The following is an 18,536-nucleotide window of genomic DNA, read 5'->3' as shown; positions in this document are numbered from 1 at the left end:
AAACTGTTTATATAAATGACATATCTGTCTCATTCTCTTTCACCTCTATGGTTTACAAGGTCTCAGACCCTTAAAACTGTTCAGGGGCAAGATCTGTATAAGAAAAAAAATGGTTATAAATTTCAATTTGGTGCAGTTGTCACATAGATACTTTAAAAAACAGTAGTTCTATTGTAGATAATTTTTTAGATAACTGAAAATGATGTTGATTTATAGTTTTATGTATATAGAGAGTTTTTATACCTGTATCCCCAGGGCCGGTCATACGAAGAGAAGATGAAATGGGATAGGATCGAGATGCTCTACTGGTTACAGGAGGAGCGTAAACAGAATGCTCTAAAGTACGAGGCCATGATGAAACAGGCCACACCAATGAAGGTGAAGACAGCCCAACTTGACCCTATTACACCACCCAGCACAGCGAAAGTCAAATAGAGGCTGTCTTCATTACACTGCCTAGCAGGGCAAAAGTCAAATAGAGGCTGTCTTCATTACACTGCCTAGCAGGGCAAAAGTCAAATAGAGGCTGTCTTCATTACACCACCCAGTACATTGAAAGTCAAACAGAGGCTGTGTCCATAACACTGCCTAATAGGACAAAAGTCAAATGGATGCTGTCTCGATTATAGAGGAGGTGTCAAAGAGAGTTTTTGAATTTGTTTTATTTGTTTCTATTCTGAAGAGAGAAAATAACAACTTACAAATATGTTGGACCGGAGTCGTATCACCAGATATTAAGAAGATGTTACAAGTCAATGTTTATTTTTCTGCAACCAAGTAATAAGGAGGATGAACTTTGACATTCAGTTAGCTTCAGCCAAGGTCAAAGTTGTTTGGTGCAGCCAAGCTATACAGAGAAAGAACTTTGACCTTCAATTAGCATGTGCCAAGGTCGAAGTCATCTTATTGTAACCAAATGACTTAGTCATACAGAGGATGAACTTTGACCTTAAATTAACCTCAGCCAAGGTCTGCTTTATCAGAAAGACCTGAGATATACAAAAGATGAACTTTGACTTAAATAAACTTGAAGAAAAAAATTTTATTCTATATTGATCGAAGAAGTCTGTAAGCTGTCAGAATTTTATATATTACAGATATACACAAGTTGGTGATATAACCTCAGACATAAGATTCAGCACAAACTGCTTTATTAAACATGATCTATGTCTTCATGGACTTAACCAAACATAAACTCCAATTTTCAAAATTTGTTTTGCCTTGCCTGGAAAATTCTTTTTGTTAAGAGACATATTTTTTTTAGGGAGGGGGGAGGGGGGATTTCTTATTATTTACAGTATATAGTGTTATATCTCAATATTGTTAGGTACATACCACTATAGATTCTGGGATTTTCCTTTTTGTGGTTGTTTTCAACGTCAGTAAACATATTTGTGTTATCCATTATAAAATATAATTCTGATGTTTTAAAATCAAACTTAGGTATGTACATTTTAATTTCAGTTTTAACATATTGTTTTGTTTCAGTGCTGTATATATAAACTCTCTAAATCTGTGATATTTACTCTGCTGATTTGTTATAAAAAGGTATGTGGAATTACGATGTTTGTGTTAATATGTGGGCATTCCAGTATACAATGAGACTGGAGGTATCAGCTTTCCTCATACATCATACAGACATCTCAAATTTTCACCCTTTCCTGATTCAATGGATGACCAAATCTAGATCTAAGATATCATTCTTTTTCAATTTGTTAAGATAAACTGTTTTTAACTTTTTGAAGATGTTTTCCACAATTTTTTAAGCATTGAAAAATGTTGGACATTTCATAATGAAAAAAAACATCACCTTTTTTTTCATGAACTTTTAGTTTTCAAAATTCCTTAAGGTTTAATTGGTATTGAATGGGTAAATTATTACATTTAAGTATTGAGAATGCTAATGTTTATATCAAGGATTCAGTCAGAAATGTGAAATGACATGTAGGTGGTATTCTCATACTGTAGGTATATTGTCAACATATGAATATCAATTAAGACAAGACAATAACATTTAATAAAGATAATGTTCATTATAGTGAACATTAGTCACCAGGAAATGTTTGTTTAAAAGTTCTACAATGTATATGATGTTTGTCAAACAACATTAATCCAGTATTTAAGGTAATCTGCCTCGCCTTACTCCCTACCACAGTTACAGTATAGGACAATATTATCCCACACTGTCGGATACTGTATATATACTGAACATTAGTTTGTACCTATGAATTGTTCTAAGTAGTATATACCTGGTATACTCCAACAATGTTATAGGTTTTACACGGTCAGTTATTTTGACAGGCGCCGCAGTCGGCAAAATCATATCCGATAGAAAAAGAGCCGACCAGCGACCTCTTATGTTATAGGAGTAAATACTGTACCTGGTAATGCTGAACCAGCTAGCCCAGGAAAACAGTTGTAACTAGTACGTTCATTTCAACCACAGAAATTACAGTGGAAGGGAGGATGGTAAAAAGTATTCAGAATTATATTTTTATAAAACTTATATATTTAGAATACATTATGTGGAGTTATACCATACAAATAGTATTACCCAGTATGTGTTTTTTGTTTGATATTCAAAGAATAATGAAAAAACTGAGTAATGTGTAAAACAAATATATATTTCATTATAGCAATAATGAGGTTGCTGTAGTTGTAAATTATCACTTTGTTATAAATCTTACAAGCCGTACCTTGTTGGATATATCTACCTGTCTGTGAAAATATCTTGATGTAACCGAATACTTAAATGTTAATACATTTACTATCAATTTGGACTACATTGCTTTTTTTTGACAGAGTTCATAAAGGCTTGTCCTATCTATGAACAAGGGTTTACAAAATCACTTTACTAAAAGATTTTAAGCCTTATTATACAACAGCAAGAGATTTGCTGGACATCTGTGATATAACTCTAAACTGCTGAATACTTACATAAACAGCTGTCATTTTAATTGTTTTGGTTATTTATTATGAAGATGATAAATGACATACTGTTTTATGAACTGAATATCTTACCACCATCTTTTTAAATGTTTCATTATTTATTTCTGTTACGATGAATTTTTGTGAACTTTATATGATGGTAACAAATGCATTAGAGTTAAGCCGTCCAGGTTTATTATAAAATTCTGTTTATATTTTATAATGTATTTCTACAACAAGGTGAAAGTATGTGTTATATTTATGTGAAACTGACAAATGTGCTGTCATATTCACGAAATTGCTTTAATGTAAAAATAAAACATGTATGTACAAATACACTATTTGTTTTTTTCCTGTATCCCTTTAATGAAACTACAAAATTTCAACTAACTTGAAAGTGTACCAATAATTGTTTAGAGTGCATATCTATAGGCCCTTACACATCACAAATGTGTTTGAGTTCAGAGGCCACAATATCTCAGTTTGTAGAGCATCTGAAATGCAATCTTGGGTGAAGATCCAAGATTTCAAGATTTGTATGTTTTATAAATTTACATATTTCGAGGTGTGGTTCAATATCTACCAAGGTGGTTTGATTTTTTTTATGAAGATGAGATCACAGAACATTCTTTGTTTTAGTACTACAATTGTGTCCTTAGGTAATTAAGACACTTTTTTTCTACAATGACTCTATATAGCAAGTGATATGCCTCCTGTATGTTGTTCAGCGAGATAGCCATGTCCCGACTCAAAGGGACCCTGGCTATTGATATGGTCAAACCTACAGGCGAAATATGATCCATTTCTGAGAAATAGTGATAACAAACTTAACCATAAAAATTCAAAATTGCCACTTGTCGGCCATATTGTTTTCTGATCATTCTCAAAATGGAACATGCACAACAAGGGACCAAGGACTGTGTTTGTTTGTTTGTAAAAGTTTAAAGTGTTCCCTTGTAGTAGACACAACCACGTTCACAAAAGCATACACAGGTCCTTTTCTCAGACTCTCGAGAAAGCGACATGTGGGAGTGTCAAACCATATGCACCTTTGATCTTCACCAAGGAGAACCTACATTTGAAATTTGAGAGATCCCGAAAGATCTTTCCGAGAAATAGCGATAACAAGGATTGTTCATTCTAATGATGGTGGGTTAATCCTCAGATGGTGGGCAAATAATTATCAAAAGAAACATGATTCCATTTCTGCTTTATTTCAAAACAAAAAATCAACATAAATTAAAATGTTAAAGTTATCACAGTCTAAATATAGAATAATCATTGTAAAATCATCCAAAATATATCTTGATTATACTTCCCTGAAGACATAAATGATGGAAAAAAATTCAGGGATTATGTAGCCTGAATAAAATACAGTCAAACCTGTATTAAGCGGCCACCCAAGGGACCGACAGATAGTGGCTGCTTAAGACAGGTAGTTGCTTAAACCAGGTTGGCCAGAAACGGCCTATTGCCCAATTCTTTTTTCAACAGTTTATTGAATTTATCATATAAAAATGCACTTATTCATACATGTATTTTGATATTGATAACAATATACCATGTACAGTGTATTTTGAAATGAAAACCAACAAAGATCAAAGTTTTGACCAGTGAGAAGGGTTCTATGCGGAGATTATCATAGACCAAAACAAATCATGTGATGATCGATAAAAATACCTGGTCATGTGATCATCGCAGATGTCTATTTCCGTACATAATGGCCGCTTAATACAGGATGATACAACGACTCGGGGCAAAGTTTTGTGGCCGTTGGCAGCGTTAGGACAGGTGACCGCTTATTTAAGGTTCCTTATATAGTGTTTTCCATTGGGCAGACCACAGACTGGCCGCTTAATGGAGGTGGCCGCTTATTCAGAGCAGGTTTGACTGTACATGTCCGAAAGTCAAATCTGATGGAACAGATAGGTGCTTTACCCATGTTCAATATCCAAGTTATTAAAGAATTAAGAGCTTATTTAAAGATACCGTATTGAACCTAATAAACATACCTTCATCTGTAAAAGGATCTCCCCTTTTTCCTAGAAAAGGAATGAGGTAAAACACTATTAATTCCAAAACAAAAAAGGAAAAAAGAAACATTTAAGCCCTGATTTCAAAACCACTTCTCTTATATAGTACACCTGTCTTGTGTTATGTAGTGGTTAGGTTGAATACGGTATCTCATTGTTATTGTATGCTCTTATAATCATCACATTTTTTATTGGTTTGTAATGAACTCAATCCTCTTTGTCACCCATTTGTGCTCTTCATTCATTTCATGCTCCTTGTAAAACCTAGCAAGGTGCTCATATCTCTCAACTACATCAAATCCCACCAATGTTTGAATCTTATGGAGATCGACAGGACACAGGTGCATCGGTTGTCTGAAGTCCTCGGACAAGTGGCCAGATCCATTCATACAACAATCGTAGTATATACAGTGATCAATTCCAAGCAGATGGCCAATTTCATGAACAAGGAGCTTACAACTTCTTTGTAGAATCAGTTTTCGTCGGTCACTAGAACTCATGGAGCTGTCACATGTAATATCATACCACTTCTCAACAGAGAAACTTAGAGCAGGGTCATACCTATTGAAACTGAACACTGCAACACGATGATTCCCAGAAGCCATTCCAGCTACGAAAAGGTCAGTGTCGTCGCCATAGAGATCATACATAGTGAGACCAACCATACAGATGGCGTCTGCTGGAATGATGCTCCGCAGACGTAGCAATGTCTCGTCCACTTTCAGCTGCATATGTTTTGTTCCTGGATGGTACCTGGAGTTTATTTCAAATTTTCTCTTTCGAGCACTTGCCCTTTCACCATACGCTTGTCGATCTTCTGGATTTTCTGTCCAGAAAATTTTATGATTTTCCTCTTGAAGAGCAATTCCAGGTAATGCAGCTACAGGTATACCCAAATACATCTGAGCAAAATCTATCAAAGTTTTAAATTTGACACAATTTTCACCTGTGAAGTCTCCTAAAGGTAGAAGGTATATTTTACCATTTGGGTATTTTTCCAAAATGGTTTTCCCATTTTTCACAAATTGTTGTTGCATGTACTTCAACTTTCTAGTTGAAAGCCATGGACATTGACTAAGATAATCACCATAAGATTGTCCTTCCTCGTCATACTGTGCAAGCCAATCATCGATACTTGTTGCCTGAGGAATGGATGGAAAAAAATTGAATTCTTTGAAAGACTGTGGGTCTAATTCTGGAACCATGGGCCGAGATCCAATAGCCTGAATTTTTGCCTGTTCAGAAGGTTTTTTGAAACCTACAGCATATGGCACATATCCACTTTTCTTCTTTGATTTTTGCTTAGGCATTATCTCATATGTTCATCCTGCAAACAAAAAACACTAGATATAACATAAAATCATTCCGGTCTTAACTTTATGTTCCACTTTTGATTAAATTATAAAGCTACCATAGATATTTGCATGCAATCACAAGTATATCTTCCATCTTTACTTTTATATACAATACATATTGAATATTAATTTCTTTTGTAAAAATGTCTGTACCTAATATGCATTAATTTGCAGCTATATCTATTGAACAGGAGGCAGTGGGGGAACAATTCTAGTGAACAACATTAAGTGGAATAGAACATGTCTTAAGAGGCTTCCTAACCCTGGCAGTTCCACATTCAGGTAGAGTGCATTTCAAACAAAGAATACACACAAGGCTGCTAAAGGCACTATACAACATATCCTGAACACAAATTTTACCAAGTTTGAAAGATTTCAGTTGAAAACAGAGGCCTCTTGATCCGGACAAGGTTAAAGTAATGAAAAAACTATGGGCAGTAACTCTTTAAAAAAATCTCAAATCAAAATGATAAAACAATCAAAGAGTCCAGCAGATAACTAATACAGACAGGCTGTAAAAACATTTGGTTATAATGTGCTTCATGTAAGTCCATTAAAATATTACCTACCGTTAACAACCAAGCTCATCCAAGTCCTGTTGGACTGGTCATAAGAATAAGTCAATGTCAACGTAAAATTACCATTTATAGATTTATGTTTGAGTCGAGTGTAACACTATCACAATATCATAATGTTCACTTGACATCATTCCTATTTAAGTAAATCTGCTGTCAAAGCATTTTGCATTTAACTATGTTCAAATGACATCATCGCTATTTCTGTAAACAAGAGGAATCTGCTGTCAATGCATTTAGCAAAGAACTGAGTTACATATATCCTTATTTCAACAAACTTGTAATGTATGTTCGGTTGACATCATCCTTATTTTAGTAAACTTGTAATGAACTCAGTTACTATAAATATACATGTATCGGTTTACGTCATCCTTATTTTAGCAAACTTATAATGAACTCAGTTACTATAAATATACATGTACATGTACATGTATCGCTTTACGTCATCCTTATTTTAGCAAACTTATAATGAACTCATGCAGTTACTATAAACACATGTATGTTCGGTTGACGTCATCCTTATTTTAGCAAACTTGTAATGAACTCAGTTACTATATATATATATACAGATATATGTATGTTCGGTTGACATCATATACTTATTTTATCAAACTCGTATTGAACTGAGTGTTACAGTACTATATTAGTTGGCTGTGACATCATCCCTAATTCAGAAACATAGCCTATGGTGTAGGCCTAACCACAGGTGCCTGACTCGTTTTATAAAATAATAACATATATAGAGTACATATAAATGAGACTCTATATGTTATTATTTTATAAAACGAGTCGGGCACCTGTGGCCTAACCGTTACTGTTTTTGTAAACGGCAACGTACACAATCAGTGACACGTGTCAATACAATCGACGTCCGTATAGTTGGTGAATTTTCAATCAGGAATATAAGTGTAAAAAACTTACAAACTATGTTGAACACACGTCATCTATATCTTTATTCTCAACTGCTGTCAAATGCATGGCCTACTGTTTGTGCAATGTCCAACCGGAAGTTTACATTGACAAACTAATATTCAAATAGTTATTCCCACTAATTCCGGAAAATAGCAAGGTAAATGGATAATGGGCCTCTAGGCCTAATATAATACCAAAGGGACGTGAAAATGAATCACTACCGTTTGCACTGTTTCTCGGACGTTGGAAAGCTCAAAGCTTGTGTGACCGCTCACATGAGGTTCGTAAATCCTTTTGTCCTTTTTGGGGGGGATTTGCGCATAGCACTGTGGCGATAAAAAATAATTAACCTGTTATGTAAATTGCACAATAAAGAATATAACGTTAATTACTGTACAATTAATTCATGGTAAGGTGGAATTATGATAAAAGACACATTTTGGTCATGAAGCGTATATATTTATTTGAACGGCAGGACAGTCCCACCAGTTCTTTGAGTTTGCAATCTACGCTTCACAAATGAGTGTTTTTGATAGGCCTACTGATGCAAGGGGGAAACGGAACAGTTCCACTACTCCCACTTGCATGAATTCGCTGCTGAAGCGAGACGTTTTCATAACTTCCAATGGGAGATCTGGGATTTTTTTTTAAATTCCTTGAAAATGAGTCTAATAGTACGATGGCATGAATTGTGTTAACTATATAGTATTTGCTTAGTTGGCTTTTGAAAATGTTCACATTTTTTGAGTCTATAACCTATTGTAGGAAATTATTCCAAGTGGAGACAACTCTGTTTGAGAAGATTTTTTTTCTGCAATTCAGCCTGCTTCTTATTTTAATTTTCAGGTGGTGTCCTCTAGTTCGGCTTTTGCTGTCCATGATGAAAAGTTCATCCTTATCTACGATGAAAAGTTTATCCTTAATTATCTACGATGTCGATTAAGTATCATGGAAGTCTGTAAAGTCGTCCCTTTCTCTTCGATATTGTAGTGATGGTAGTCCGAGATAAATTAATCTTTCATTATAGCTATATGGCCGAATACTTTTAATCAGTCTGGTTGACATTCTTTGAGTGTTTTCAAAGGCTATGATGTCTTTTTTGTTTATTGGATTCTATACGGAGCTGGCATATTCCACATGAGGTCTTATCAGTTCTTTATATACGTATACATGTAGTGCCAAAATATTTCCTTGTCCATGTACAAGAAAGGTACGGCGTATCAGTCACATCAGTGTATTTGCCTTGGCTACTTGCGGCAATGTGTTTGGAGAAGTCCAGTTGTTTATCAAACATGATTCCTAGGTATTTTTCCTGCTGTGTTTGTTGAATATCATTTTCTTTCATATTATAGCTGGTCAGTAGGTTGTTGAATCCTATAGGTAGTGATTTACATTTAGATGTATTGAAGTGAAGTTGCCGTTCATCTGACCATTTAGCCAAGTTGTTCAGATTTAATTGTATTGTTTCATTTTCCTCGACATTACTGGTTCTTCCTAGAATTTTTGTATCGTCGGCAAATAATTTTGCTGCTTAACTAACACAATCTGGTTGATCGTTGATGTATATCAAGAATAATATGGGGCCTAAAACACTGCCTTGAGGGACTCCACTTCTTACTGGTACCCAATCTGATTGACTTTCATGGACTATGACTCGTTGTTGGCGTTCTAATAATGAATCCTTTTTAAAACTTTTCCAGTGATGCCGTATTTTTGTAGGTTTTTTTCAATAGCCTTATGTGGGGAACAGTATCAAAAGCTTTCCTAAAGTCCAGATACACAATATCTACTGGGTGACCATTGTCAATAGCTTATGTAATGACTTCTAATACACTGTACTTCTAAAAGTTAGGTTGATGTAGTTCTACCCTTGCGAAACCGAATTGGTGAGTTGAAAGTAGATTTTCATTTTCTAGGCGATCCTTTAGTTTGTCACGGATTATCTTTTCCATACATTTTCCAATCACTGATGTTAAGCTGATAGGTCTATAGTTGTCTGTCATTTTTTACTTCCTTTTTTAATATTGCTGTGATGATTGCTACTTGTGTTTTTGTCAATTTGGAGATCATATATTTCATTTGTATAATTCCCCTGGAATTTGCTGTACAGTTTATTTGTTGAGAGATTTGCCTTTTCTTTATTGTTTGTTATTGTTTGTCCGTTTTCATCCAGAAGATCTCCCATTTCATTGGTGACCTTGGTTTTAGAATTGATAAATTTCCAGAAACTTTTGCTATCTTTCTTTACCTCTTCGGCACTTTTCTTTTCAAAGTTCACTTTAACATTCCTACATAGTGTTGTTGCCAGATTTCTTGCAAGTTTATAGTTTTGAAAGTTTTCTTCGTACTTTACACGAATGTATTTATTCTAACTCGAACTTCCTTAGTTATCCACTCATTTCTTTGATTCCTTTCCAGACGCAGTTTGCCTAACGGTACATATTTTTCTGTCGTCCTATTTAAGATTGTTGAAAAAAATGTCCCATGATTCTTGGGTGGACCTCTGTTCTAGCATGTCTTCCCCGTTTATTTCCTTCGGATCTTTCCTCGTGCCATCATAATCTCCCTTGTAAGTCCTTTGGATTTGGAGCTTCCATATATAGTACTAGATCGAGTAGTATAGTTGCATGGTCACTTTTGCCAAGTGGAGCCCATATTTTTTTTGTACATTTCTAACCATTTCCTCCTCTTTCACAAAAAAACAAGTCTAATATAGCTGATCTCTGATGGTGTCTGAAATGAGTATTTTCCATAATACATTGAAACAGCAAGTTATCTTCAATTGTAGCTGCTACTTCCTACTGCTCCTGAGGTTGTGCTATCAGCCATGTCAATATCTCCATACTAGTAGTTGATGGTAATATGTGATGAAAGGGAGCAGGCTTCTGATATGTATGGTGTTCCGTTAGGGCCAAATTTCCAATATCGCTCCTTCGCTCCTTCGACCTAAACGCGCAGGAGCGAAAACACGATAGCGAAGGAGCGAAGGCGCAATCGTGTTTTCGCTCCTTCGCCATCGTGTTTTCGCTCCTTTAGGTCGAAGGAGCGATATTGGAAATTTGGCCCTAACGGAACACCATAGATATGATTTAATTTAATACTTTGTTGTTTTCGTCATTACTTGATGGACTTCAGTATATATTTCCAATTAATAGTTTATTCTTTTCTTTGAGCTTGATGTAGCACCATACTATTTCTTGATTTGTTTTGGATTCAAGGTCTTCCATTTGTATACCTTGAAGGTATTTTCTTACATATATCAAAGCTCCCCTTCCTTGGTCTGTAGAGTTGAGGAATAGGTAGAAACCATCTACACTTTATACTGAATTCACTTATTTGTATTCCGCCTGGATTGTTTTTTGGGAGTTTTTCTATGAGGGCAATGGCATTTGGTTGTTCTTGTTCTATTTTTGCTTGCAGTTCTATTCTTTTATTAAGTAAACTGTCATCATTGCTGTACACGAATTTGAGATTTTTTATGCCAACTTTTCTTTCGTGTAAAACTGATAGGTTATTGTTTTCGTTAGAACTGATTTCCTGTCCTTTGTTTGTCTCAATCTCGCCATCTGTATGATCACTGATCAAGCTTTCCTCCATTTCCACCTCTTGTGTCATCCAGATCAACAATTGCAGTGGTACAGATATATGTTGTTAGTCTAGATCCTCTTATGACGTTGGTTATGTCTGGGGTAGTGATACTCTTGTCTGTACTTATTGGTAGACTGGTCATTGAACTATCTTGGGGCTTTCCCCATTTCTTTTCGTTCAGCTGATTTGATTAATTTTAACCTTGTGGCTACTTTGCTTTTTCCCCTCGTTATTTTGTGGTACCTGACCTTGACCTTTCTTTTTCCTGACTTCCCTGTTCTCAGAAGACGGTATGGTGTTCTGCTTCTTACTGGCCATCTCATTAGTATTGTATTCCGATTTCACTATCTTTCCTCCTCTGATGTCAACATTTTCTCCTCTATCCTTTCTTTCTTTCAGTTCTTCTCTCAGCAGCTGCTGTTTTACACGTTGGTCTTTCGTATAGTCTCTCGTTATGACGACCTTTTTAAGTTGATCTACCTCGATATTCTGAATGTCTCTGCATTTCTCCAGGACTATTTTCCTCTCTGATCTTATTTCTATGGTGACTTTTATTTGTCTGTTTTTTTTTCCAGTTCTGGCCTTGCCTAGTCGGACGATTTCCTTAATGTGCACTTCGTCAATTCCTTGATGTCTTACAACATGCTTTAGCAATTTTACTTCATCGTTCTTTCTCTCAACTGGGCTGCTGTTTTTTTTACTCTGGCAAGCTGAAGATCATGATGTTCATGTCCCGTTTTCTTTGTTACAATTCTTTCATCTTACTGCAGTAGTATCTATATCTTGTCAAATGCTGGATACGGTGTCACTTTTCAGACCTTCTACATCCTCCATAACTTTCACTGGAATTTCTTTTTCCAGTTTCTCCAGTTTTCCTTCCATGTCGTCCATTCTTTGGCATGTTGTGGGTTTTTTTCTTTCAGAGATTTAGCCATGAGCAGAAACTAGGGAAAACTGTGGCACATGTATTGCATGTCTATTTAAAGAGTTCCAGTATCCCTTTATCTGCGAGTTCAAAAAGTTCATGCATTTGCAACTTAACTGCATCTTTTGCATAACCCCTCTGTATCCTCTCAGATTTCTAAGTCACACATTGGGCAGTAGCTGACCCCGTCACTACTAACATTTTACCTTTTCGAGGGGGTTGATATATGTTATTCTTGAATAGTACCTAGTTTAGAAATATAGATAAATCTACACATATCCTACAATACTTCACAGAATTGTTATTATTTACCCTGGTGTATTTGCAAATAACGAGACAGTATCACTAACTTGCAACAACGTCCAGCTTATACCAAGGTAGCAGTGTACAGTAAAAATGCCAAATTCTGAAAAATATGGCACATGCTTTAGATATGTAAACATTGCCAGTTAACCTTACATATAACCTCTAATAAAGTATATATATTTGAAATCTGTACAACATTTGCAATTTTAATAGAGCTCTGAAGGATAAGTAAACTGATATTTTCTGTGATTTTTAGAGCTGTGAATACCATGGTAACAGCTTAAAAAATTCTCAAAAATTGCAAAATATTATGATATTTGACCCAAAATGGCACAATTCTCTACACAATTTTTTTTCTGAAACCTATTTAAAATTAAATATCTCTATCCCAAAGACAGAATTAATCTTGTTTGGACATATGTTGTAAATTAAGTTTTTCCGCTATCTTACCTTTTCTGTGGGCTTCCATTTTGCGCTGTAGGCGAAACTAAATTTCCTGTGTAAACACACGTTCGGAAAATCCGGATATTTAAAATCCGGAACCAATTTATTGATTTTTGTTTTAATAAATGTGAAGCCTGTATGTACTACTTCATACTGGATATACCAATTATACTGTACATTTATTTTTTCATTTTTTATACATATCATAATACAGGAGTTATTTGCTTAACAAAAAAATTGCCCATGGCCAGGCTGTCTTACTGTGGTGTGCTACCTTATACATCACTTTCGTTAATTCTAATTTTACTAAAATCCCCATGAATGTCTAGAATATGTTCCGACGAACAAAATGACATATCGGGTTACTGTGTATCTTTAATAGTCACCGAGTATTGCTGATTTCCCTGAGAGGTGTATTTTGACAACTTTTTCTCCCAATCCAGTAATAAGGGGAGGTAATTTTAAAGATGAAAACTCCCATAATTCTGTATATCTCTTGAATAAAGTTGTGTTTTGAGTTGAATGTGGTACTTTGAGTCACTGTGCATGTAATCAAGCAAAAAATACTATACAACTATCAAATTTAGCCTTGTAATATGACGTCATAGTTACCATGACGTCATCAGTAACTATGATGTCATCAGATGGTATCTATGACGTCATAAATACTCAATGGTGTCATAATAAATAACCAAATTCCTTTCCAAACCTCAGCTTAGCAACACATGCAATATTCTAACTGATAAATCATGACATGACATCCAAGATTTCAAAATGTCATGCCTATGACATCACAGTCATCTGTTTCCACCCCGGTAATTCAGATATGTACCAATGATCATATGAAAGTGTCCGCTGATCCCATTTTATGCGGAAAATGCTATTTTTTCTGCTTTACCGAAGGAAGTGACAATAATTGACAATATTGTATCAACCGTACACTCCATCAATTGAAATTACATGCTTACCAATGTATAAATAAATTGAAAATAATGGTTTCACCAAATATTTCAAAAAATAACACTTACTGCAATAGTTTCCATGGATACGGGGTAATAAATCAGGTAAAACAAACCAGAATTCGGTCTATATGGTTTGTTAGATACCCAATAAGTTATTTTGGGTTTGTTATAAAACATACAATATCTTTTCAATTTACACTGACTCATTAACATTATGCTTAATTAACCCACCCTTAAAATGGGTAAATATGCGAGTTACCTCCCTTGATTCCTCTAATATGACAAGCCTGATAATAAACAAGTTTTAAATTGTTTTTATGCATTTTTGAGCAATAATGAACTAAAATGAAGCTTAATCAAGCATAATTAAGCACAATTTCCAAAAAATAACATTTTCCAGCCCTTATAAGGTAGCAGTGTACAGTAAAAATGCCAAATTCTGAAAAATATGGCACATGCTTTAGATATGTAAACATTGCCAGTTAACCTTACATATAACCTCTAATAAAGTATATATATTTGAAATCTGTACAACATTTGCAATTTTAATAGAGCTCTGAAGGATAAGTAAACTGATATTTTCTGTGATTTTTAGAGCTGTGAATACCATGGTAACAGCTTAAAAAATTCTCAAAAATTGCAAAATATTATGATATTTGACCCAAAATGGCACAATTCTCTACACAATTTTTTTTCTGAAACCTATTTAAAATTAAATATCTCTATCCCAAAGACAGAATTAATCTTGTTTGGACATATGTTGTAAATTAAGTTTTTCCGCTATCTTACCTTTTCTGTGGGCTTCCATTTTGCGCTGTAGGCGAAACTAAATTTCCTGTGTAAACACACGTTCGGAAAATCCGGATATTTAAAATCCGGAACCAATTTATTGATTTTTGTTTTAATAAATGTGAAGCCTGTATGTACTACTTCATACTGGATATACCAATTATACTGTACATTTATTTTTTCATTTTTTATACATATCATAATACAGGAGTTATTTGCTTAACAAAAAAATTGCCCATGGCCAGGCTGTCTTACTGTGGTGTGCTACCCAAGGGCATAATGTTCAATTCAGTCCAATTACCTTGTTAGTAGCACTGGTTTTGTATTCTTTCCAGGATTCTTTTACGTCAGACCTCAGCAAGTAGATTTACTGGGTGAATCCCGTCTTTATACAGATTGATGTTGACATGTTCTGTAGTTTTTCCCTTTCCTTTTCCGATTATTTACAACATCGAGATGAAAACCTGGAGAGATAAGTCCGTTGTCCTTGTTCAACTCTTTAATAAAGAAGTTTACTTCATGTATCAGTAATTTTAGTGTGTGGTCTTCTTCCTTTACCTTGGCGACATAATTTTCTGGAATTTTTCGTCACTTTGTTGAATTCTAAGCCTCAATCGAATGTAAAGGTACATATGGCAAGCAAAGTCATTTATTCACGGAGCAACGTTGATCCAGGATTTTACCAAATTATATAAGGTACATGTAGCAGACAGATTTTCAAACGTGAGTATAGCCTTCAACTGTTCTTTAGACATTGGCTATTTCGTTTTCTAATGAGACTTTCCATCTTGTACTGAGGGGTATCTTAGGTATATGTATCCGTTGCGGTCCTTTAAAGTAAAATCACATGCACCGGTCCATAGATAGATGGCTGTCTTAACATTTCTTTTTATTTTCCTATTTTGTAGTGTCCTTTCACTAGTTTTACGGCAGTCAGAAAATCCTGGGAGTTAAGGGGTTAACAAAGCTGTGCATAGAATATATGACAGTGTGCGAAGGATTGTACAAAAACTACACTTGGGTAAACAGCTAGTAAGTTTAATATGAATTTAGTAATAAAGAGAACAGCATCAGCTGTTCCGTCCTTCTATGGCTAGGGGCATCACACAGCTGTTCCGTCCTTCTGCGTAGTACTCGTCATTGATTCTAGTGGCATCACAAAGCTGTTTAGCCCGAGTTTCCTCTGGTCCGACAATATGTACACCAGACATGGTGTCAGAGCCAGAGGAAACTCATCAGTGAAACTAGGGGACACCATGTCCAGAGAAAAATCAGGGCTAAACAGATGTTGAGTAAATTCTTCAACATCAACTGACTGTACCTCATTCTTTACTTACGGCGTATGCAACAGGGAGAGTTAACAACTATAAGCTTGACAATAAGTGCGATGATTTCAATTTCCCAATTGTTTATTTTCCATTTATAAGATAACAACAATCCCGCACCCCCTACATACGGTGTTAACATATGTCCCAGTTGATTCGATATTTAAGGGTTTGTTCCCATTATCACGATTTCCTTGGTGTGTAATCCTGACGGAGAAATTAAGAACACGAATTTTCGCGAGATGCAAATTATTCATAGGGGCACGTTACAATAATAATATATTATGTTTATACTGACCCACATACAATTTTAATCATTTCATGGATACATTATTATTGTAACGTGCCTCTGTGAGTTGATGGAGACCGATGTTCTAATTTCTTATATAATATTGTTGGTATGCCTAGTGATTTCCTTGCCATCGCCCTAACTGTGACTTAACCGGATTTGACCTGTATTTGTATGGCGGCTGTCGTCGTGACCTAGATTTGTATGGCGGCTGTCTGTGAACTAATAGCCTTGTAATATGACGTCATAGTTACCATGACGTCATCAGTAACTATGATGTCATCAGATGGTATCTATGACGTCATAAATACTCAATGGTGTCATAATAAATAACCAAATTCCTTTCCAAACCTCAGCTTAGCAACACATGCAATATTCTAACTGATAAATCATGACATGACATCCAAGATTTCAAAATGTCATGCCTATGACATCACAGTCATCTGTTTCCACCCCGGTAATTCAGATATGTACCAATGATCATATGAAAGTGTCCGCTGATCCCATTTTATGCGGAAAATGCTATTTTTTCTGCTTTACCGAAGGAAGTGACAATAATTGACAATATTGTATCAACCGTACACTCCATCAATTGAAATTACATGCTTACCAATGTATAAATAAATTGAAAATAATGGTTTCACCAAATATTTCAAAAAATAACACTTACTGTAATAGTTTCCATGGATACGGGGTAATAAATCAGGTAAAACAAACCAGAATTCGGTCTATATGGTTTGTTAGATACCCAATAAGTTATTTTGGGTTTGTTATAAAACATAGAATATCTTTTCAATTTACACTGACTCATTAACATTATGCTTAATTAACCCACCCTTAAAATGGGTAAATATGCGAGTTACCTCCCTTGATTCCTCTAATATGACAAGCCTGATAATAAACAAGTTTTAAATTGTTTTTATGCATTTTTGAGCAATAATGAACTAAAATGAAGCTTAATCAAGCATAATTAAGCACAATTTCCAAAAAATAACATTTTTCAGCCCTTATAAGGTAGCAGTGTACAGTAAAAATGCCAAATTCTGAAAAATATGGCACATGCTTTAGATATGTAAACATTGCCAGTTAACCTTACATATAACCTCTAATAAAGTATATATATTTGAAATCTGTACAACATTTGCAATTTTAATAGAGCTCTGAAGGATAAGTAAACTGATATTTTCTGTGATTTTTAGAGCTGTGAATACCATGGTAACAGCTTAAAAAATTCTCAAAAATTGCAAAATATTATGATATTTGACCCAAAATGGCACAATTCTCTACACAATTTTTTTTCTGAAACCTATTTAAAATTAAATATCTCTATCCCAAAGACAGAATTAATCTTGTTTGGACATATGTTGTAAATTAAGTTTTTCCGCTATCTTACCTTTTCTGTGGGCTTCCATTTTGCGCTGTAGGCGAAACTAAATTTCCTGTGTAAACACACGTTCGGAAAATCCGGATATTTAAAATCCGGAACCAATTTATTGATTTTTGTTTTAATAAATGTGAAGCCTGTATGTACTACTTCATACTGGATATACCAATTATACTGTACATTTATTTTTTCATTTTTTATACATATCATAATACAGGAGTTATTTGCTTAACAAAAAAATTGCCCATGGCCAGGCTGTCTTACTGTGGTGTGCTACCCAAGGGCATAATGTTCAATTCAGTCCAATTACCTTGTTAGTAGCACTGGTTTTGTATTCTTTCCAGGATTCTTTTACGTCAGACCTCAGCAAGTAGATTTACTGGGTGAATCCCGTATTTATACAGATTGATGTTGACATGTTCTGTAGTTTTTCCCTTTCCTTTTCCGATTATTTACAACATCGAGATGAAAACCTGGAGAGATAAGTCCGTTGTCCTTGTTCAACTCTTTAATAAAGAAGTTTACTTCATTTATCAGTAATTTTAGTGTGTGGTCTTCTTCCTTTACCTTGGCGACATAATTTTCTGGAATTTTTCGTCACTTTGTTGAATTCTAAGCCCCAATCGAATGTAAAGGTACATATGGCAAGCAAAGTAATTTATTCACGGAGCAACGTTGATCCAGGATTTTACCAAATTATATAAGGTACATGTAGCAGACA

General features: G+C 34.9%; 2 protein-coding genes across 3 annotated transcripts in view; one reads left to right on the top strand and one right to left on the bottom strand.

Annotated features, from left to right (window-relative positions):
* Positions 1–3,266, top strand: part of LOC117333901 (coiled-coil domain-containing protein 87-like) — a 31,636-nt gene extending 28,370 nt beyond the window's left edge. Inside the window, 1 exon segment of the mRNA XM_033893319.1 lies at positions 256–3,266. Within this exon segment, the coding sequence (XP_033749210.1) occupies positions 256–435 (180 nt within the window). The 3' untranslated portion in view covers positions 436–3,266.
* Positions 3,267–4,126: 860 nt separating this feature from the next.
* On the bottom strand, positions 4,127–7,901 carry LOC117334440 (archaemetzincin-2-like). Of its 2 annotated transcripts, none has more exons than XM_033894069.1 (2): positions 7,813–7,901; positions 4,127–6,288 (listed from the first exon to the last, which is right to left on the bottom strand). In XM_033894069.1, exon 2 carries the CDS (start codon positions 6,269–6,271, stop codon positions 5,150–5,152), a length of 1,122 nt encoding a protein of 373 aa, XP_033749960.1. In that variant the 5' UTR covers positions 6,272–6,288; positions 7,813–7,901; the 3' UTR covers positions 4,127–5,149. The 2 variants fall into 2 exon arrangements, with proteins under 2 accessions (XP_033749960.1, XP_033749961.1); XM_033894070.1 differs by lacking the exon at positions 7,813–7,901 and adding an exon at positions 6,886–7,213.
* Positions 7,902–18,536: the final 10,635 nt, after the last annotated feature.

Source organism: Pecten maximus, chromosome 9 (genome assembly GCF_902652985.1).
Source record: "Pecten maximus chromosome 9, xPecMax1.1, whole genome shotgun sequence".
Classification (NCBI taxonomy): Eukaryota; Metazoa; Mollusca; class Bivalvia; order Pectinida; family Pectinidae; genus Pecten; species Pecten maximus.
The sequence above is the reverse complement of the archived record's forward strand: the minus strand, read 5'-3'. Positions and strand labels throughout refer to the sequence as shown.